General features: G+C 63.9%; 3 protein-coding genes across 4 annotated transcripts; 1 reads left to right on the top strand and 2 right to left on the bottom strand.

The window, feature by feature from the left end:
- Nucleotides 1-4,242: 4,242 nt before the first annotated feature.
- On the bottom strand, nt 4,243-10,833 carry CDK5RAP3 (CDK5 regulatory subunit associated protein 3). 2 transcript variants are annotated; one of them, XM_069876834.1, is made up of 14 exons: nt 10,783-10,833; nt 10,061-10,118; nt 9,419-9,550; nt 8,717-8,817; nt 8,600-8,648; nt 8,208-8,386; nt 7,027-7,163; nt 6,755-6,899; nt 6,523-6,639; nt 6,334-6,406; nt 6,012-6,100; nt 5,566-5,771; nt 4,571-4,742; nt 4,243-4,493 (listed from the first exon to the last, which is right to left on the bottom strand). In XM_069876834.1, exons 1-14 carry the CDS (start codon nt 10,786-10,788, stop codon nt 4,428-4,430), a joined length of 1,530 nt encoding a protein of 509 aa, XP_069732935.1. In that variant the 5' UTR covers nt 10,789-10,833; the 3' UTR covers nt 4,243-4,427. The 2 variants fall into 2 exon arrangements, with proteins under 2 accessions (XP_069732935.1, XP_069732936.1); XM_069876835.1 differs by lacking the exon at nt 10,783-10,833 and adding an exon at nt 10,770-10,775 and having other exon boundaries at nt 4,244-4,493.
- A 2,268-nt stretch (nt 10,834-13,101) lies between these two features.
- On the top strand, nt 13,102-14,448 carry PRR15L (proline rich 15 like). Its single transcript, XM_069877064.1, has 2 exons — nt 13,102-13,154; nt 13,961-14,448. Exon 2 carries the CDS (start codon nt 13,972-13,974, stop codon nt 14,269-14,271), a length of 300 nt encoding a protein of 99 aa, XP_069733165.1. The 5' UTR covers nt 13,102-13,154; nt 13,961-13,971; the 3' UTR covers nt 14,272-14,448.
- A 1,293-nt stretch (nt 14,449-15,741) lies between these two features.
- Nucleotides 15,742-19,161, bottom strand: PNPO (pyridoxamine 5'-phosphate oxidase). Its single transcript, XM_069876862.1, has 7 exons — nt 19,061-19,161; nt 18,140-18,264; nt 17,947-18,046; nt 17,758-17,811; nt 16,727-16,855; nt 16,519-16,589; nt 15,742-16,445 (listed from the first exon to the last, which is right to left on the bottom strand). The coding sequence occupies exons 1-7, from the start codon at nt 19,103-19,105 to the stop codon at nt 16,280-16,282; spliced, it is 690 nt and encodes a 229-aa protein (XP_069732963.1). The 5' UTR covers nt 19,106-19,161; the 3' UTR covers nt 15,742-16,279.
- Nucleotides 19,162-19,953: the final 792 nt, after the last annotated feature.

The following is a 19,953-nucleotide window of genomic DNA, read 5'->3' as shown; positions in this document are numbered from 1 at the left end:
TTTCCGTGTCCCCTCTCCATCAGCCGTGGGATCGTGGTGGGACCCCATGGGCACGTCGCCCACCTAGGCTGGCTCAGAGGGTTCTTCCGCTCTTCGCTGTGTTCCCTTGGGAGGCAAAGGCAAAACTTATGGGGTTTTATGTTAAATCCCACTCTGCGGGTTCAGAACTTTAAGGCATCAGAGACCAGTGGGGTCCAGGGGGCTTGGGGACCCCACAGCTGGGGTGAGGGTCTGGGTAAAGAGCAGAGGAGACCCCCAAACCTCTCCTTGGCCATGCCCAGGGTGGAAGCCACCTCTGCCACCTTGGGATCTCCTCTACCTTGGGCTCACCCCCTTGCTAGGGAAACTCCTGCCCTACAGACCCCGCCCCCATCCTGGGACACCCATCCTAGGGACCCCCGCACCTTGGCATCACCCCATTTCTGGGAACCCCTTGTCCAACACGCACCCCCCATCCTGGGACACCCTTCCTGGAGAGCCCCCCACCTTTCCATCACCCCTTTCCTAGGGACCCCCCCCTCCTCTCCATCACCCCCTTCCTGGGGACACCCCCTCCTTTCCGTCACTCCCTTCTTGGGGACACCCCCTCCTTTCCATCACCCCCTTCCTGGGGACACCCCCACCTTTCCACCATCCCCTTCCTGGGGACCCCCCCCACTGTACAGACCCCCCAGCCTGAGACTCCCAGCCTGGGGACCCCTCAACCTCAGCATCACCCCCTTCCTGGGGACCCCCTGCCCTACAGACACCCCCCCCATCCGGGGACCCCCAGCCTGAAGACACCCCCCAACACCCCATGTCACCCCAGGCTGGGACCCACCGCCTCTTGCGCGACGCTCCCTAACGCCTCGGACTCAGCGCGGCTCTTGCGCGACGCTCCCTACCGGGACCCCGCGCCCTTTGCGTGGCCCCGCCCCCCGCCGACCCAGCTCCTTATATGGCTCGTGACGTCACACCTTGGCCACGCCCCTCCGCCCATTCACTGTCCTGCAGCGCCCCCTGCCGGCCGCACCGGGGAGCGCCGGGACCCCCGTTCCGAGCCTCCTCCCCAGCTCGGGGCACCCCTGGGCCCCTCCCCTGAGACACCCCCAAATCCAAGGGATCCGATCCTTGGGTACCCCCCTTCCGTTATAGGGACCCCCCCCATCGTGGGACCCCTCCCCAATACAGGGAACGTCTGGAACCCCCTTGTAATCCCCCAAATCCAAGGGATCTGACCCCTAGGGATGACCCCCTCGACAATAGAGACCCCCCTCCATGTCGTGGGACCCCTCCCCAATACGGGGCACACATGGAACCCACCCCCAAATCCAAGGGATCCGACCCTTGGGGTCCACCTCTCCAATTCTAGCGACCCTCGCTTCATCACAGGGAGCCCTCCCCAGTATGGGGACTTGGACACCCTCCACCCCAACTTGAAGCCCCCCCAAACCCAAGGAACCCAACCCTTGCGACCCTCCCTCTAGTTCTAGCGAACCTCCTTCCATCATAGGGCCCCCCTCCTCCATCATAGGTACCCCTCCCCAATCCGGGGGACGCCTGGACCCCCCCAAATCCAAGGAATGGATGAAGTGATGAGGTGTTCATGGTAGCCACACTGGGGTGGCCATGCCCTGATGGGGTGACCATGGTGACCATGCCCTGATGAGGTGTTCATAGTGGCCACACCAGGGTGGCCACGGTGGCCGTGCCATGATGGAGTGGCCGTGGTGGCCACACTGGGGTGGTCATGCCCTGATGGGGTGGCCATGGTGGCCATGCCATGATGAGGTGTTCATGGTGACCATGGTAGCCATGCCGTGATGAGGTGCTCATGGTGGCCATGGTGGCCATGCCATGATGAGGTGCTCATGGTGACCATGGTAGCCACGCTGTGATGAGGTGCTCATGGTGGCCATGGTGGCCATGGTGGAGGGGGCACCGGGGCGGCAGGGGGTACCAGGGGTGCCCTTCATGCCTGTCCCTGATGATGGATGGGGCAGCTGCAGGGATTTCTCCCTAAAAAATTTGCCTAGAGGGAAGTGGGAGAATGGGAGGGGGACACAGGGATGCAGGGTGGAAGGAGAAGAGAGGCAGGGAGGGAGGGATAGATGGATGGAAGGAGGGATGGATGGATGGATACAGAGATAGATGGAGAGAGGGATGAAGGGATGCAGGAAAGGATTCAGGGATGGAGGGAGGTACAAAGGGATGAAGGGATGGATGGAAGGAGGGATGTGGGGATGCAGGACAGGATAGGGGGATAAACGGAGGGACAAGGAGGTAGGGATGGAGGAAGGGATGGATGCAGGGATAGAGGGAGGGAGGAACAGACGGATGGAGGGATGCAGGCAAGGACACAGGGATTGATGGAGGGATGCGGGGAGGGATGGAGGGGGGGGACGCATGGGAGCAGCCGTGGGGAGACTGGGGACAGACGGGGGTGCAGGGGGGACTCGGTATAGCCCCCCAGATGGTGCAGGCCCCCCCCTCACTCCCCCTCCCCCGGCGGCTCTGCTGGCCTGGCAGCTAATTGAGCGCAGTGGCTGTCAGCGAGGTAATTAAAGGGGAGCGGGAGCACCCGGGCAGGCCTCGAACAGATGGAGGGGCCCCTAATTGGTAATTAAATTCCTCCCTGGCAGGTGAGGCCGAGCAGCAGCCAGGCCCCCGCCCCGAGCCCTGAGAGGGGGGAGGCAGAGGCAGCCCCGGAGCCACCACCATGGGGGTCCCCAGCGCCCCCCACACCATCCCTTTGTCTGCTGCTTTCTGGGACAAATCCAGCCCCCAGCCCCCCAGGATCCCCCCTCCTGCAGCTGGTGACCGGTGGGGGGGACACGGCCCCCCAGGGGACCTCAGCATTTGAGGGGATCCTTGCCCAGGACCATAGGTCCTCTCCATCCCCATGGTCCAGGATGCCCCAGCCCAATTCCATGGGGCCAGGACCCCCCTAACTGCATCCCCTGGGACCAGGATCCACCCCAGCTGGATTCTATGGGGCCAGGACCCCCCTAACTGCATCCCAGGGGACCAGGATCCACCCCAGCTGGATTCTATGGGGCCAGGACCTTCCTTGCCCCATGGCGATGGGGCCCCCTGTGCCCCACAACCAAATCCCTTTGGTCCATGATGCCCCACAACCAGATCCTATAGATCCAGAATCACCCCCCACCTCATGGGGATGGGGTATCCTCTGCCCCACAACTGGATCCCATGGGTCCATGATGCTCCACAACCAGATCCTATAGATCCAGACCCCCTCCCACCTCATAGGGATAGAGTCTCCTGTACCCCACAACCAGATCTCCATGGCGATGGGGCCCCCCTGTGCCCCACAACCGGATCCCATTGGTCCATGATGCTCCACAACCAGGTCCTATAGATCCAGAATCACCCCCCCACCTCATGGGGATGGGGTCTCCTGTGCCCCACAACTAGATCCCCATGGCAATGGGGCCCCCTGTGCCCCACAACCAGTTCCTATGAGTCCAGAACCCCACTCCATCTCATGGGGACGAGGTCTCCTGTGCCCTACAGCCAGATCCTACAGATCCAGACCCCCCCCACCTCACAGGGACAGGGTCTTTTGTGCCCCCCAACTCGATCCCATGAGTGGGAGGGGTTGGACCCCCACCATCACCAGCCAACCCGCATCTGCCCTGTGCCAGGGGGGTGGGACAACAAGGACACAGCAACCAATGGCACGACACCACTTGGGTGTGCCTTGACCCCACCCAACAGATGCTGGGACGCAGCCCAGTCTGTCCCAGTATAGCCCAGTATCGTCGAGGGGGCGTCTGGGGGGCGGGGGTGATTAATGGTGGCCATCACTCACTGTCCGGTGGGGGTTGGGGGGCCCCCCCCTGCGCGGCGATAACGAGCGGCAGGAATAATGAGCGGTGTCACTCCACTTTTCATCCTGATGGGAAAGTCATTACGGGCGTCACCGCCGGCGACAACCGGTCATGAATCAACCGCTCTGCTATGAAATTAAAATCGAATCGCACACCCCCCACCCCCGCCTGCAGCCCCCTCCCCAACGGCCACCCCAAGGACGGGGGTCCCTGCGTCCCGGGGGGGACCCCAGGACCCAGAGCAGGGGATTTAGGGGCTCCTCTACCCCTCAAAGTCCAGAAGGATGGGTGGGAGAGAGGCTTTGGGTTTATTCAGCAACCTGCGCCGCGCCCCCTCGCCCATGACCCCCCCCAAGGACGAGGTCCCTGCATCCCAAAGGGCATCCTGGGGCCCCCACCTCAGGAACAGACCCAGAATGGGGGATTGAGGGGTTCCTCTCCCCACCTCCAAGTCCAGATTGATGGGTGGGAGAGGGGCTACAGCTTTATTTAGCAACATCTCCCCCTTTAACAGGGCCAAAGCAACATTAGAAACTCCCCAGGGCTGGAATCGGGGGGATGTGGGGGGCAGGAGCCCACCCTGCCCTCTCTGCGGGGTCACAGCGAGACCCCCATCAGGTTGACCGGCCGCCCGCTGTAGCGCTTGGAGACGTCGGCCTCGATCTGCAAGAGAGAGCGGTGGGATGAGGGGGTGGAGGGGAGCAGTGGTGGGGAAAGCGGGGTCCACCTCCCCCCCTCACCAGCTTCTGGAGCTCCTTGGTCTTCTCCAGCAGGCGGTCGAGCTTGGGCTCCAGGGCCCCCTGCTCCGCCAGGGCCTCCAGGCGCTTCTGGCTCATTGTCTCCTTCTTGGCCAGCAGCAGCTCCGCCTGCTTCAGCTTCTGCCGCAGCAGCTCGCTCACGCGGTCCACGTACCTGCGTGGGGAGTAGAGCCCCTATGACCCCATCGCCCACCAATCCCACCCCAGTTCCTGCTCCAGATCTGCCCCACAGCCCTAAATCCCTGTATGGGGAGATCCAAACCCCCGGCGATCCCCCGTTCTCACCCCATCTTCTGCTCTGGATCCGACCCACAGCTCCCCACAGCCCTGATCCCAGACCCATCATCACACCATCACCCATCAACATCACCCCCTCTCCTGCTCTGGATCATAGAATCACAGAATCATAGAATCACCAGGTTGGAAGAGACCCACTGGATCATCGAGTCCAACCATTCCCATCAATCACTAACCCATGTCCCTCAGCACCTCGTCCACCCATCCCTTAAACCCCTCCAGGGAAGGGGACTCAACCCCCTCCCTGGGCAGCCTCTGCCAGTGCCCAGTGACCCTTTCCATGAAAAAGTTTTTCCTAATGTTCAGCCTGAACCTCCCCTGGTGAAGTTTGAGGCCCACAGCCCTGACCCCCTCTTTGGGGAGACCCAAAGGTCCCCTTCCCTGGAGGGGTTTAAGGGACAGGTGGACAAGGTGCTGAGGGAGATGGTTTAGTGATTGATGGGAATGGTTGGACTCGATGATCCAGTGGGTCCTTTCCAACCTAGTGATTCCATGACCATCCATCACCCCCAATTCCCCTCCCATCTCCGGATCTGCCCCATGGCCTCCCCCCAGCCCTCACCCTGCGTTTGGGGAGAGCAAGACCCCTCCTTAGCCCCATTGTCCACCGTTCCCACCCCATCTCCTGCTCCAGGTCTCCCCCCCGCAGCCCTGCCCCCTTGTTTGGTGTCCCCACGCACCTGGGGGAGGCGAGGATCATGAAGAGGTGCTGCATGCTGCGGGTGCAGAGCTGGCCCAGCAGCGCTCGGGCGCTGGCCAGGAGGGAGCCCACGCGGGCGCTCGTCTGGCCCTGCAGCGCGGCCGGCGCCAGCTGGAACTGGCTCACGGCCACGATGTCGGCCTCCTCCTCCATCTCCACCAGGCGCTGGGACAGGAACAACTCCAGCTGCAGGGACAGGGAGAGGGGACGCTCCGGTATTGCCACCCCTGAGTGCTTTAGCATCACCCAACGGTTTGAGCTGGACGGGACCTCAAAGCCCATTTGCATTCCCTGATCAAGAGCCCCTCCCCAGCTTTCCTGGAGCCCCTTTCAGTCCTGGAAGCTGCTCTAAGGTCTCCTCGGAGCCTTCAATCTCAACTCTCCCAGCCTGTGGCTGTCCAGGAGCTGCTCCTGCATCCATCTCACCTCCATGAGTTCATCGATGAACTGGTTCCGAGTCTCGGTGTTTTCCAGGAGCGTCAGGGCCTCAGAGCCGCAGGCAACACCCTCGGGCACTGCAGGATGAGCAGGACACATCCACAGGGATCTCCACAGCTCAGACAAGCTGGTTGTACCCCCCACCCCACCCCGTCCCACGCAGGGTGCTCAACTTCCCCCCACAGCACCGTTTAGGGGAGCCTCAGAGCAAAACTGGGGTGCCTGGGATCCCTGCAAATAGGGAAAGGGGGGTAAAGGCAGGGTGGGTGCCGCGTGGCACCGGGTGGGAAGCCCTCGCAGCCGCGCTCACCCTCGGTGCCAGCCTCCAGCACTGTGATCTGCACCTCCTCGCTTTCCCCATCTCCCCAGTCAATTCCACCGTCCTGCCAAGAAAGGGAGCCCTGTGAGATTGGGGGGGGGGCCAGAACACCCCCAGGTCCCCCTCCCAGCCCTGAAGCAGGGCCAGATCCTAGGATCACCCAGCCCTGCGTCACGGCACCTGGGGATCGGGCTCCAGCGTGATCCCCCAGTCGATGCCCTCGCCCTGGGCTCCCCCATCGGCAGCGGCTCCGGCACCCACGCTGCTCGGCTCCAGCGTAAAGTCTCCCCAGTCGATCTGCAAGGAGAAGGAGGAGAACCCCTGATGCGCCGGGGGCCACGGCTTCGCCTCCCCGAGACCCGGCAGGGCTGGTTGGGGCTCCTCCAGCACCGCGGCTCCAGCCCGAACTAACCGTGTCCTCCTTGGGTGGCTCCGGCACCAAATCCACCTCCGGCCGCTCCACTCGCAGCGGCTGCAGCCCCGTCTTCCACTCGTAGACGGTGGTGTTGCCTCTTTTCCCCACGTGCCGCAGCAGGGGCACCACTAACTCTGTGGAGCTGGCGGGGATATGGGTGCCAGACACAACGTGAGGACCCCCCAGCACCCCTAGGATCCCTCTGGGAGAGCCCCAGCTGGGAACCTGCTGCGCGTGGAGAGATTTGGGATCAAGCCCTGCACACCCACCTCTCGCAGACGAACTCCACACAGGCCTGGTACAGCTCGATGGCTTCGGAGAGCGCGCTGGCTCCTGCTGCGATCTCAGAGAGCAGCGACGGCAGGTCCTTCACCAAGGCCAGCAGCTCCTGGCGCACGTCGTCACCCTGGGGACACAGCGAGGATGTGTCAGGGTGAGGAGATAGGGAGCCAAACGCCACCAGGGAACGAGGGGCTGGGGGTCACCCTGTGCCCCAAGCTCCTCCCGTGGGTAAGGTGGCCGTAGGGGACATCGTCTGGGACATGCAGCCCCGGCTTGAGCCCATCTGAGGTCAAATCAAGAACCACAGAAAAGCCGAGGTTGGAAAGGACCTTTAAGATCATCGAGACCAACCATAAAACCAGCACTGACAACTCCACTGCTAAACCCTGTCCCTTGGCACCACAGGTACAGGTATTCTGAACCCCTCCAGGGATGGGGACTCCACCACTGCCTAGGGCAGCCTCTGCCAGGGCCTGAGAGCCCTTTCAGTGAAGATATTTTTCCTGATATCCAACCTAAACCTCCCCTGGCACGACATGAAGCCACTTTTTCTCATCACAGAATCATAGAATCACCAGGTTGGAAAAGACCCACTGGATCATTGAGTCCAACCATTCCTATCAAACACTAAACTGTGTCCCTCAGCGCCTTGTCCACCCGTCCCTTAAACCCCTCCAGGGAAGGGGACTCAATCCCCTCCCTGGGCAGCCTGTTCCAGCGCCCAATGACCCTTTCAGTGAAAATTTTTTTCCTCATGTTCAGCCTGACCCTCCCCTGGTGGAGCTTGAGGCCATTCCCTCTCGTCCTGTCCCCTGTCCCTTGGGAGAAGAACCCAGCTCCCTCCTCTCCACAACCTCCTTTCTGGTAGCTGGAGAGAGCAATGAGGTCTCCCCTCAGCCTCCTCTTCTCCAGACCAAACCACCCCAGGTCCCTCAGCTGCTTCTCTTGTTCTCCAGCCCCTTCCCCAGCTTCGTTCCCCTCTCTGGACACACTCCAGCCCCTCAATGTCTTTCTTGGAGTGAGGGGCCCAGAACTGAACCCCGGATTCGAGCTGTGGCCTCCCCAGCGCCGAGCATGGAGGGGACGATCCCTTCACTATTCCTTCTGGCCACACCGTTCCCGATATCAGGGCTGCTCTGGGGAGGGAGGAGGCACCGCAGGGACTCACGGTGATGCCGTACTGCTTGCAAGAGGCGAAGAAGCGCTCCCGCAGCTCGGCAGCTCCCAGCTGACATTCCTCCTCACGGCGAGCGAAGTCCTGCTGGGCCTGCTGGCATCGGCTGATCTGCTTGCGCAGCGAGGGGATCTCGTAGCTGATGCTGCGCACCAGGAGACTGGCGAGCTCGGCTGCAGGGGGTGGGTTAAGGGAGCTTTGGGAAGCTGTGCCAGCCCCTCACGAGGCCCTTGGGTGGCCCGGGACACCTCGAGGCCCCCACCTCACAGCATTCATCACATCCTGCCCCTTCCCCTGCACCCCCCATCCCAGTTTGGAGACCGAAAGCTGCCCACCGCCAGCTCCCAGGGGCTCTCCAGAGCCTGCCCGCAGCCCCTGATCCTTACCCAGGTAGGTGTTCTCCTTCTCATAGAGGGAGACGATCTCCTGCCAGTCCTGGGGAGGAGGAGGCAGAGGGTGAGGGGGGCTGTGAACACGCCAGCCGCCCCCAGGCCTGGGCTCACCTTCATGCGCTGCGACGAGTAGCGCCCAAAGAGGTTCTTGGTGGAAGCCTCAGTGCCCTTGAGGATCTCCACGATCCTCAGGCAGTGGAAGTAATGCAGGTCTGCGGTGGAGGGAGGGACAGCATCAGTGGGTGCTGCCAGGTGCCACCCTTCCCAGCTCAGCCCGGGTCTCCAAATCACAGAATCAGGGAATGGTTTGGGTTGGAAGGGACCTCAAAGTCCATCCAGTCCCACCCCTGCCCTGGGCAGGGACACCTCCCACAGGATCAGGGGCTCCAAGCCCCATCCAACCTGGCCTTGAACCCCTCCAGGGATGGGGCAGCCACCCCTGCTTTGGGCAACCTGGGCCAGGGCCTCCCCACCCTCACAGGAAAAAATTTCTTCCTAAGATCTCACCTTAATCTCATCTCTCTCAGCTTCAAACCATTCCCCCTCACCCTGTCACTGCCCTCCATGATCCAGAGCCCCTCCCCAGCTTTCCTGGAGCCCCTTTCAGTCCTGGAAGCTGCTCTAAGGTCACCCTGGAGCCTTCTCTTCTCCAGGCTGAACAACCCCAAGACCCCCAGTCTGTCCATGCCACCAACTCCTGGCCAGGGGGAGTTTGCCGTAACCAAACCCTTGGGAACCGGCTCCCAGTGCGATGCCCACCCTGGTGCCCGTGTCCCAGCCCTTTGGAACACCCCAACCCCACGCTGCACTCACAGGCCCCTGCCAGCAGCTGCTTGATCTCCTCGTTCTCGGGCATGTCTTGAATAGCCGCGTCGATCTTCTGGCGGATGACGAGGACCTGGCTCTGCCATTTCAGGTTGCAGTGCCTCCTGTCCACCAGCCAGTCTGGGAGTGCGGAGGGAAATGGGGGGCTCAGCGGGGAGAGGGGCCAGGGATCCCCTCATGGATCTTGAGGCCATTCCCTCTCGTCCTGTCCCCTGGCCCTTGGGAGAAGAGCCCAGCTCCCTCCTCTCCACAACCTCCTCTCAGGGAGTTGCAGAGAGCAATGAGGTCTCCCCTCAGCCTCCTCTTCTCCAGGCTAAACACCCCCAGCTCTCTCAGACGCTCCTCTTGTTCTCCAGCCCCTTCCCCAGCTTCGTTGCTCTTCTCTGGACTCGCTCCAGAGCCTCAACATCCTTCTTGTGGGGAGGGGCCCAGAACTGACCCCAGGATTCGAGGAGCGGTCTCCCCAGTGCTCAGTACAGAGGATCCTGTGGTGCCGGGTGGAAGCAGGGACAGAGGCACTGGCAGAGACAGACCCTCCCGGGGAAGGAGAACACGAGGGATGGGTGCCACCTGCCCCCTAAAACCCTGGGGAGCTCCTGCACGGGGGAGGTGGAGCCAGGGGGGCCGTACCCAGGAGCTTGCTGGTCTGGATGTCGATGGGCACGTTCTGGTAGTTCTGGGGAGAGACCTGAGGGGAGGCGAGGGGCGGTGAGATGTGGTAGGCACCCGGGCTGTCCCCTGTTCCCCTGGGCCTGGGCTCCTTCCCTGCTCCTCCTGCTGATCCCCGCTCCCTGAGCCTGGCCCCCATCCCTGCATCCCTCACCAGGACCCAGCCCTGTTACCCTCCTTGTCCCCATTCCCTGCTCCCCATGTCCCTGTCCTCCCTCCCCTCAGCCCCTTCCCTGCTCCACCATCCCCACTGCCTGGGCCCCCATCCCCTCTGCCCCTGCCCCATCCCCTCTCCTCCAGCTCCGTCCCTGCCCCCCAAATCCCCCTCCCTGCCCCCCAATCCCCTTCCCACTCCCCAAATCCCTGTCCCCATTCCCCCTGCCTGAGCCTCATCCCCAAATCCCTGGCCCCCAGCCCTGTCCCTCCTCCCCAAATCCCTTTCCCTGTCCCTCCTCCCCAAATCCCTGTCCCCACTCCCCCAGCCCTGTTCCTCCTCCCCAAATCCCCTTCCCTGTCCCCCAGCCCTGCTCCCCCCGCCCCCCCAGCCCTGTCCCTGTCCCCATTCCCCCCGCCTGGGCCTCGTCCTTCATCCCCACTCCCCAAATCCCCACCCCTGCTCTCCTGGGCCCCATCCCTGTCGTGTCCCCCCCCCCCCCCCCCCAATCCCCACCTCCATTCCTCACCTCCATTCCTCCTCCCGCCGCTCCACTTCCGCCTTCCTCCGCCCCGCCCCCTTACCCCCCCGCAGCCAATCGCCGGCGCCGGCCGAGGCCTCTCGACCAATCAGAACGCGAGAGTCGCGAGAAGCCCCGCCCCTCACCCAATCAGCTGGGCGCGCGCCCGTTGGCCGCGAGGGGCGGGGCTGAGGGGAGGAGGCCGGGGTTGGGGGAGCCCAGGTCCCTGGGGCACCCCAGTCAGCTCCCTGGGGCACCCCAGTCACCCCAAAAGCAGATCCCAGACCTGTCGTGGTCCCCATCTGCCCCCAAACAGATCCCAGATCCCTCAGGGATCTCCCCCTGTTCACAAAGCGGAACCCGGAGCCCTCCGGGGTCCCTAATTGCCCTCAAAGTAGATCCCAGAGCCCTTGGGGATCCCCATCTGCCCCCGGAGTAGGTGCCTCTGGGACCCCCAGCTGCCCCCAAAGCTGATCCCAGATCCCTTAGAGGTCTCTAATTGTCCCCAAAGCTGATCCCAGACCCCTTAGAGGTCTCTAATTGTCCCCAAAGCTGATCCCAGATCCCTCGAGATCCCCAGATGCCCCCAAAGCAGATCCCAGATCCCTTAGAGGCCTCTAATTGCCCCCAAAGCTGATCCCAGATCCCTTAGAGGTCTCTAATTGCCCCCAAAGCTGATCCCAGACCCCTTGGGATCCCCAGCTGCCCCCCAAGCCGATCCCTCGGGATCCCCATCTGCCCCCCCAAGTGGATCCCAGATCCCTCGGGATCTCCACTGTCCCCAAGCAGATCCCTCAGGGATCCCCAGTCACCCCAAAGGGGATCCCAGTGCCCTCAGGGACCCCCAGCTGCTCCCAAGGCAGATCCCTGATCCCTTGGGGATCTTGGGGGGGCTGCAGCTCTGAGCCAGGATCCCTCAGGGATCCCAGATCCCTCGGGGACCACTGGGGCCACCCACAGCCGCTCTTCTCCTCCCGTGTCCCCCCGGGGGCGGCGGTGGCAGCTCGGGGACAGCTCGGGGACAGCGGGAGCCTGGGCACCACCGGGAGGCAGGAACCGGTCTGGCCACCTGGCCACTGGTTTCGGTCCAACCCGCTGGTTTCGGCAAAGCCTGCGGAAAGCCGGAGCCAGGCTCCCACCAGGCCCCCCCTTGAACCAGGGGCCACCCACGCACATGGCAGCCACCCGACCTGGTGCCACCAGGGCTCGTAGCCAGGGCTACCGCGGGCCAGCGGCTGGAGTAGCCACGGGCCAGCGGCTGGAGTAGCCACGGGCCAGCAGATGGAGTAGCCATGGGCCAGCGGTTGGAGTAGCCATGGGCCAGCAGCCAGAGGAGCCAAGGGCCAAGAGCCGGAGTAGCCATGGGCCAGCAGCCAAGGCCACCATAAGCCAACAGCCGGAGTAGCCAGAGGCCAGCAGCTGGAGTAGCCACGGGCCAGCAACTAGAGCCACCATGGGCCAGCAGCAGAAGTAGCCAGAGGCCAGCAGCCAGGGCCACCATGGGCCAGCAGCTGGAGTAGCCAGAGGCCAGCAGTCAGAGAAGCGACGGGCCAGCAGCTGGAATAGCCTCAGGCCAGCAACCAGAGTAGCCAGAGGCCAGCAGCTGGAGTAGCCATGGGCCAGGAACCAGAGTAGCCAGAGGCCAGTAGCTGGAGTAGCCAGAGGCCAGGAACCAGAGTAGCCAGAGGCCAGCAGCTGGAGTAGCCAGAGGCCAGCAGCTGGAGTAGCCACAGGCTAGCAACCAGAGTAGCCAGAGGCCAGCAGCTGGTGTAGCCACAGGCCAGCAGCTGGAGTAGCCACAGGCCAGCAGCTGGAGTAGCCACAGGCCAGCAGCTGGAGTAGCCAGAGGCCAGCAGCTGAAGTAGCCAGAGGCTAGCAACCAGAGTAGCCAGAGGCCAGCAGCTGGAGTAGCCACAGGCCAGCAGCCAGAGTAGCCAGAGGCCAGCAGCTGGAGTAGCCAGAGGCTAGCAACCAGAGTAGCCAGAGGCCAGCAACCAGAGTAGCCAGAGGCCAGCAGCTGGAGTAGCCAGAGGCTAGCAACCAGAGTAGCCAGAGGCCAGCAGCTGGTGTAGCCACAGGCCAGCAGCCAGAGTAGCCAGAGGCCAGCAGCTGGTGTGGCCACAGGCTAGCAGCTGGAGGAGCCACGGGCCAGCAGCCAGGGCCACCATGGGCCAGCAGCCGGAGGAGCCACGGGCCAGCAGCCGCAGTCGGGGTGCAGCTGTGGGATCCCCCGTCATGAATATTCAGGCGATGCCGGGCCCGGCCCCGCTGTTTGCTCAGGCAGGAGGGGTTGGGTGGCGGGTTCACCTTGACGGGCGGCGTCGGGCACACGCACCTGCCCAGCGGCCGCCACCCCCGCGGCCGAGGCGAGGGAGGCGCAGGTAGGGGAGCTGGTGGGGGGGGAGCGGGACCTGGGACCCCCCTGCCAACCCGTGATCACGGCGTGGCCAGGGATCAGCGATGGGTCCCACCCGGATCTGGCACGAGGAGGGCACAGGCGGAGGGCACAGACACCAAGAACCAGTCCAGGGGGCTAACTGGTGGGCTTCCCATGGGGGGTGGCCCCAGTGTCCGTGTCCTTATCCCCCTGTCCCAGCGGCCAAAAGCGATGCCGGAGGCTCCATGCGCCCGTGCCAGCTGTGAGGCGGGGTGCTGGGAACCCCCTCCCTGCCCGCTGCCAGCAGAGTGTTCCGCTCTGGAGCCGCCTTCCCTATCCCTGCCCTGGAGCCACGCTCGGTGCCGGAGCCTTCCTGGCTTGCCGGAGCCTTCCCGGCGGTGGCCGAGACCCCAGTGGTGCCGGGCAAGAGAACCCCAATCCTGGGGTGCAGTGGACAGTGACCCCCGCACCTTCCCAGTTCCTGTTCCTATTTGCTCCCTGGGCTCCCTGCCCGGCGGCTGAGCCGGCAGCTCCTGGCGGTGCCAGCGGCCTTTCTGCCACGATCGGCAATGCCCAAGTCACTGAGCATCCCCTCCCGGTTCCTCCTGGTTCCTCCCGGTTCCTCCTTCCCATGGAGCCACCAGCATCCTGGTAGAGATGGTGGGAAAGCACCAGAGCCGCCTTTGGCACACACGGCGCTGCCGGCTCGGCACCCTATGTCCCTCATCCATCCCCGTCAGCTCCGGGATGGCCGGGCTGGGGGGCCGCGGGACCCTTCCAGAGGGAGTACGACCCCCACCTCCATTCCAGGGCCGGCGGCGATGGCCGAGAGCCACGGCTGGTGGAAGCTGACGTTCCTACGGAAGCGCCGCTCGGTGCCCGCGGTGCTGTATGAGAGCCCCGACGGCCACGCTGCCGCCACCGGAGAGAGCCAAGAGACACCCGGTGAGGAGGGGCCACCCAGCTTTGCCACCCGCCTGGAGAAGATCGTGGACAAGAGCAGCAAGAGCAAACACGTCAAGGTCTCCAACTCGGGGCGCTTCAAGGAGAAGAAGAAAGTGCGGGCGACGCTGGCCGAGAATCCCAACCTCTGCGCCGCCACCGAGCGAGAGGAGAAATGATCCCAGTCCATCATCACCCACCGGCTTGGCCAGGCTGGCTCGGCTCCGTCCCTCCTTGAGATGCTGGACACGGGGCTTTGGAAGGAGAAAGGACTCGGAGTGGAGTTTATCGCAGCGAGAAGCAGGACCCTGTTTAATCGCAGCCCCCAGCGGCACAGGGAGGAGCGGAACGTGGAGCCGGGCGCATCCCGTGCCCCCCGAGGCTGACGGGTTCATCCTGGGATGAGGATGCTCGCCCCAGCTTGGACCACTGGATCCCATCGCTCACCCAGCTCGGCCTCGATCCCCTCGAGATCGGGGACCCCCGGGGCCACAGGCAGAGCCAACGCCGCATCCTTGCCAGCAGTCACCCCCAAACTGGGGGACGCGACGCTCCTTGCCGCGAGCGAATGACCCCACAGGCAAAGTCCCCTTGAGTTGCTGCTGTGGGGGCTGTGGAGGGCTCTGGGCTTCCCAGGAGGAGCCGAATTCCCGCTGGAGTCACCAAATTCCCACTGGAGTCGCTCCCTGCTCCTGGAAGGGTCAAGCTGACCACGGAGTGCGGTGCCCGGGCCGACACGGGGGCAGCGACCGTGACCGACCTCACAGCCCTGGAGTCCGTCGGCGTCGTTGGAAGCTGCACCTTCAGCCAGCTGATAATTAACTTTTGTTAATAAACCAGGTCTGGAAGCGAAGACGGCGCAGGCGCACGGGTCCCCTCTAGGATTCCAGTGGGAAGTGATGCCCGCTGCTGGCACAGGGCATCCCGGAGCCCACGGAGCTTGGGGACACACGGGGGTGGCCGTGGCGGTGCTGCCACCCCGGTGCCCTCGCTGCGGAGCCTGCAGGCAGCAGGAACAGCCACTTCCCGGCTAATAAAAAAGCCGGATGGTGCCAAGCGCTGGAATCCAACCCGGAGCAGCCAGGGCCCCCGCTGGCCCCCACCCTCGGCTCTGTTTGCTCTGCTCGCCGCCTGCTCTTTGTCCTGCGCTGGCAGCCGGAGGGATCCTGCCCGAGAGGAAAGGGAGGGAGCAGGGAGGAGGAGAGTCCTTGGCACGCAGCCGGCGCCCATCGGCTCGTTGGTGCCCGTCAGGGTGGTATCGGGGCTTCTGCCTGCTCCTGCCAAGCCCCAACCCCTTCCTCGTGCTGTCCCCTCGAGGTGACACCATCGCCTCCTGTGCCTCCTGTCCCACCGCGGTGGCACCGAGCAAGCTGGGAGGGACCAAAGCCACCTTGGGAGCCTGCGACAGCGGCACAAGGCGTGTGACACCCCCGAATCTCCCACCGCAGGGCTCAGCCCAGCCCAGCCCCACCAGGAAGCCACCGGCAGCCCCCCAGCCGCACCGATCCTGCCCCAGAGCAAACACGGAGCCAGCGAGAGCGAAGGTTATCGCGGCCCAGCAGCCTTGGCCAAGTCCATGGGTTGGGATCCCCAGCTGCTCCGAGGCTCAGCCTTGCGTGGGTGAACATTAACTCAACCTCACCACACGGCTCCACGCCGACTGGAATTTATTTTATCCGGGCTTGGAGAGGCGACTTGGAGGGATGGAGCCCCCCTAAACACGCCGGCTGAGGGTTGGGGTCCTGCTGCTCCGGGGGCGCTGGTGGCAGCACAAACAACCACGACCACTGGTGACACCATGGTGACAATAAAGCCACAGTTCAATAAGTTATTGAAGGGAGAGGGGACATTAAAGCCACGATTCACAAAGTCGCTGCACAGACAGGGCACGGTTCAAACTCAAACACGAAGCTCAGGGCAGGACACGGGTCGGGGAGGGGGCACCAGGGTCCTTTCTTGGTCCCTCCACAATCATTAACACGATTGATTAACCACAGCGGCACTGGCAGCGATCGCTCTCCACACGCTCCGGGGGGATGTGGATGCTCCCTGGGACCCCTCTGTGGCTCTCGCCTTCCCCAGGAGAGGGGAAGGGAGGTGCGGGGGGTCTCTGGGGCTGGATCAGAGCCCCCCCAGCACCCCCAGAGGTCCTGGGGACGAGGTGGGGGGCGGGCAGCGGGTTCAGCATCACGGAGCGAGGCGCTCGAAGACCCACTCGCCCTCTCCGCGGTGCGTGAAGGCTCCCAGGGGGGCTGAGCCGTCCCGCACGCGGCGGAAAACGATGCGGTCGTGCAGGCGGTTGGTTTGGCCTTGCCAGAACTCCATGACCTCCGGCTCCAGGATGTAGCCCCCCCTGGCATGGAAAGACGAGGATTTAGGGGATCCCGCTGGTGGGGAGCCCTCTACCCGCAGCCCCTGGGACTCACCAGTATGACGGCTTCGGCACCGGAGCTTCCCTGTAGTGCTCCTCCAGCTCCGCGTTCTTCTTCCTCAGATACTGTGGGGAAGAGGAAGGTGGGGAATTCAAAGCTGGTTGGTTCTCCTGGTGCCACCCTGGTCCTCCTAGTGCCATCCCGGTTCTCCCTGTGCTGTCCCGGTTCTCCCGGTGCCGTGGCCCAAGGGCTGGATGCTCACCTCCCGGTCGGGGATGACGGTGCTCTGGTGACTGACCACAGCCCCGATCTGGCTGCTCTTGGGGCGCGAGTGGAAGTACCGCAGCGATTCCTCCTCCGGCAGCCGCTTCACCGAGCCCTCAATCCGGACCTGGGCAGCGGCACCGGGTGCCCATGGGCTGCGGCGGCTCCTGAGCTGGGAAGCCCCTCTGCCCCCCTGGCCCTGCCCCCCAAAACCGTGGGTGCCCCCCAGCCCGGATCATCCCTGGGGGCTGGGGACAACCCGAGCGCAACCCACGCCCCAATGTGAGCCCCAAAATCCCACCCCCCGAGGTGGGGGACACCGTGCCAAGCCCTGACTGTGCTCCATCTTCATAGACTTCAAAGAACCATAGAATCACCAGGTTGGAAGAGACCCATCGGATCATCAAGTCCAACCATTCCCATCAATCACTAAACCCTGTCCCTCAGCACCTCGTCCACCCGGCCCTTAAACCCCTCCAGGGAAGGGGACTCAACCCCCTCCCTGGGCAGCCTCTGCCACTGCCCAGTGACCCTTTCCATGAAAAAATTTTTCCTAATGTTCAGCCTGACCCTCCCCTGGTGGAGCTTGAGGCCATTCCCTCTTGTCCTGTCCCCTGTCCCTTGCGAGAAGAGCCCAGCTCCCTCCTCTCCACAACCTCCTTTCAGGGAGTTGCAGAGAGCAATGAGGTCTCCCCTCAGCCTCCTCTTCTCCAGGCTAAACACCCCCAGCTCTCTCAGCCGCTCCTCTTGTTCTCCAGCCCCTTCCCCAGCTTCGTTGCTCTTCTCTGGACTCGCTCCAGAGCCCCAACATCCTTCTTGTGGTGAGGGGCCAGAACTGACCCCAGGATTCGAGGAGCGGTCTCCCCAGGGCCGAGTCCAGAGGGAGAAGAACCTCCCTGGCCCTGCTGGTCACGCCGTGTCTGATCTGCTCCCCCCAGCCCCCAAATATCCCACTCCCCATCCCAACCTGAGCCCCAACATCCCACCCCGAGGGGGGAGCTGCCCCCTCTGCCCCCCCGCAGTCCTCACCTGCCGGTTGAGGGGCTCCCAGTAAAAGACGAGCGAGGCGACGGGGTTGGCGTCCTGAGGAGCGAAGCTGAGCTGAGTCTCGACCCGATCCGGGGCGGCTTCGCTCCTCCAAGAGCCTCAGCCCCAGTGGGAAGGGGTCGGGAAGCTGTGTCCCCCCGCCCAGGACCCCCCCAAGCCCCCATCCCTCACCAGCTCCTTCCCCTTACGGCTCTCGAGGTTGGTGAAGAAGCGGAATCCATCCTGCCCGAAGCCCTTGAGCAGCACCATGCGGGCCGAGGGCTTCGCGTCCCTGCGCCAGGAGAGGGAGGAGGTGACCATGGGGTGTTCCCCTCACCTGGATGTCGTGTGTGTGTCCCCCAACGTGTCCCCTCCCCGGCCTCACCTGGTGCAGGTGGCCAAGCACATGGCGTTGGCCTCCCCGATGGCCTCGCAGCTCGCAGCCTCCTCGAACCAGGCGCCGAATTGCTTGATGGGGTCGCGGGAAACCAGGTGCTGCTCCTCGAAGGCCTGGGGACACGGGGGACAACGGGGGGACACACGACCCCAGCCTTTGGGGACACAGCCAGCACTTTGGGGGGAGGGGGGGGACACACCAGGCTCAAGGGGTGAGGCCAGCCCTGGGGGGGACATCCTAGGACTTGGGGACAGCCTGAGGGACACACCCCACTTCCAGAGACACAAGAAGCATTAACAGGGGACACCCCAGGCCTTGGGGACAGCCTGGGGGGGACACCCCAAGTCCAAGCGCAAAGCCAGCAATGGGGAGGTCACCCCAATTCCCAGCACGGGGTACAGGGGGGGTCATCCTGGGCCTTGGGGACACCTCGGGAGGGTCACCCCAGTTCCAGGGTCACTCAAGACGGGGGGGCTGGTGTCACCCTTAGCCTTGGGGACATCCTAAGGGGGGGGTCACCCCAATTCCAGGGTCACTCAGCATGGAGGGGGTGTCACCCTTGGGCTTGGGGACATCCTAATGGGGGTCACCCCAGTTCCAGGGTCACTCAGCTTGGAGGGGGTGTCACCCTTGGGCTTGGGGACATCTTTGGGGAGGTCACCCCAGTTCCAGGGTCACTCAGCATGGAGGGGGTGTCACCCTTGGCCTTGGGGACATTTTAGGGGGGGTCACCCCAATTCCAGGGCAAAGCCAGCAAGGAGGGGGGGTGTCACCCCAAATTCAGAGGCACAATTAGCACAGTGGGGTCACCCTGGACAGCTTGGGGGGGGACACCCCGTTCCTAGGACACAGTCCCGCAACCCCCTCTCCCTTTCACGCCCCCTCCCTCCCCGTAACCCCCGTCCCCACCTCCTCGTCCCCCCGGTAGCTCTTCCGCATCGCCCCCAGCTCCATCGCGGCCGCCTGGTTCCCCCCCCCCCAGATCCACGCCGCGTGGTTTCGTCCGAGGGGGCGTGGCCACCGATAACCACGCCCCTTCGTTTATATAGCGCTTATACATGAAGCCACGCCCACTCCCCGGAAGTAGCGTGCGGGCGGGCGGCTCTTAAAGGTACAGGGGGAGCTGGGGGGACAGCGAGGGGGGGTCTGGGGACACGATGGGGACGTGCAAGGCTTTGGGGACACGGGGGACAGGGATTTAGGTCACTAGAAGGGTATAGGGGGACACTGAGGGAAGGGAGGGACTGGGTGGAGGGGGCACCAGGGGACAGGGGATGGAGGGGACACTGAGGGCACGAGGGGACAGGGTGGAGGGTGAGGATTTGGGGACATTGGGGTGGCACTGGAGGATGAGGAGGTAAGAGCAGTGGGGACAGGAGGGGCAAGGATTTAGGGACATCATGGACACACTGGGGGGATCAAATCAGGGACAGGGGCTGAGGGGACACAGTGGAGGGCGAGGACTTGGGGACATTGGGGAGATGTAGAGATGGACACAGTAGGGGTGGGGACTTGGGGACACTGGGGTGGCACTGGAGGATGAGGATGGGGAGATAAGAGCAGTGGGGACAGGAGGGGCAAGGATTTAGGGACATGGGGGACACACTGGGGGGATCAAATCAGGGACAGGGGCTGAGAGGACACGGTGGAGGGCGAGGACTTGGGGACATTGGGGAGATGTAGAGATGGACACAGTAGGGGTGGGGACTTGGGGACACTGGGGTGGCACTGGAGGATGAGGATGGGGAGATAAGAGCAGTGGGACAGGGACAGGAGGGGGCAAGGATTTAGGGACATCAGGG

Source organism: Phaenicophaeus curvirostris, chromosome 26 (assembly GCF_032191515.1).
Source record: "Phaenicophaeus curvirostris isolate KB17595 chromosome 26, BPBGC_Pcur_1.0, whole genome shotgun sequence".
In the NCBI taxonomy this organism is placed as follows: Eukaryota; Metazoa; Chordata; class Aves; order Cuculiformes; family Cuculidae; genus Phaenicophaeus; species Phaenicophaeus curvirostris.
Note: the sequence above shows the minus strand (reverse complement) of the source record. Positions and strands in the feature narration are given on the sequence as shown.

Coding starts and splice junctions, on each gene's coding strand:
- CDK5RAP3 (XM_069876834.1), bottom strand. Junction 7,164..8,207: donor GCAAGCAGTACGGCATCACC/GTGAGTCCCTGC, acceptor CTGTGTCCCCAG/GGTGACGACGTGCGCCAGGA. Junction 6,900..7,026: donor GTGGAGTTCGTCTGCGAGAG/GTGGGTGTGCAG, acceptor TATCCCCGCCAG/CTCCACAGAGTTAGTGGTGC.
- PRR15L (XM_069877064.1), top strand. CDS start 13,972: ATGGCCGAGAGCCACGGCTGGTGGAAGCTGACGTTCCTACGGAAGCGC.
- PNPO (XM_069876862.1), bottom strand. CDS start 19,105: ATGGAGCTGGGGGCGATGCGGAAGAGCTACCGGGGGGACGAGGAG. Junction 18,047..18,139: donor TGCTTGGCCACCTGCACCAG/GTGAGGCCGGGG, acceptor CTCCTGGCGCAG/GGACGCGAAGCCCTCGGCCC. Junction 17,812..17,946: donor GCCGTAAGGGGAAGGAGCTG/GTGAGGGATGGG, acceptor TTCGCTCCTCAG/GACGCCAACCCCGTCGCCTC.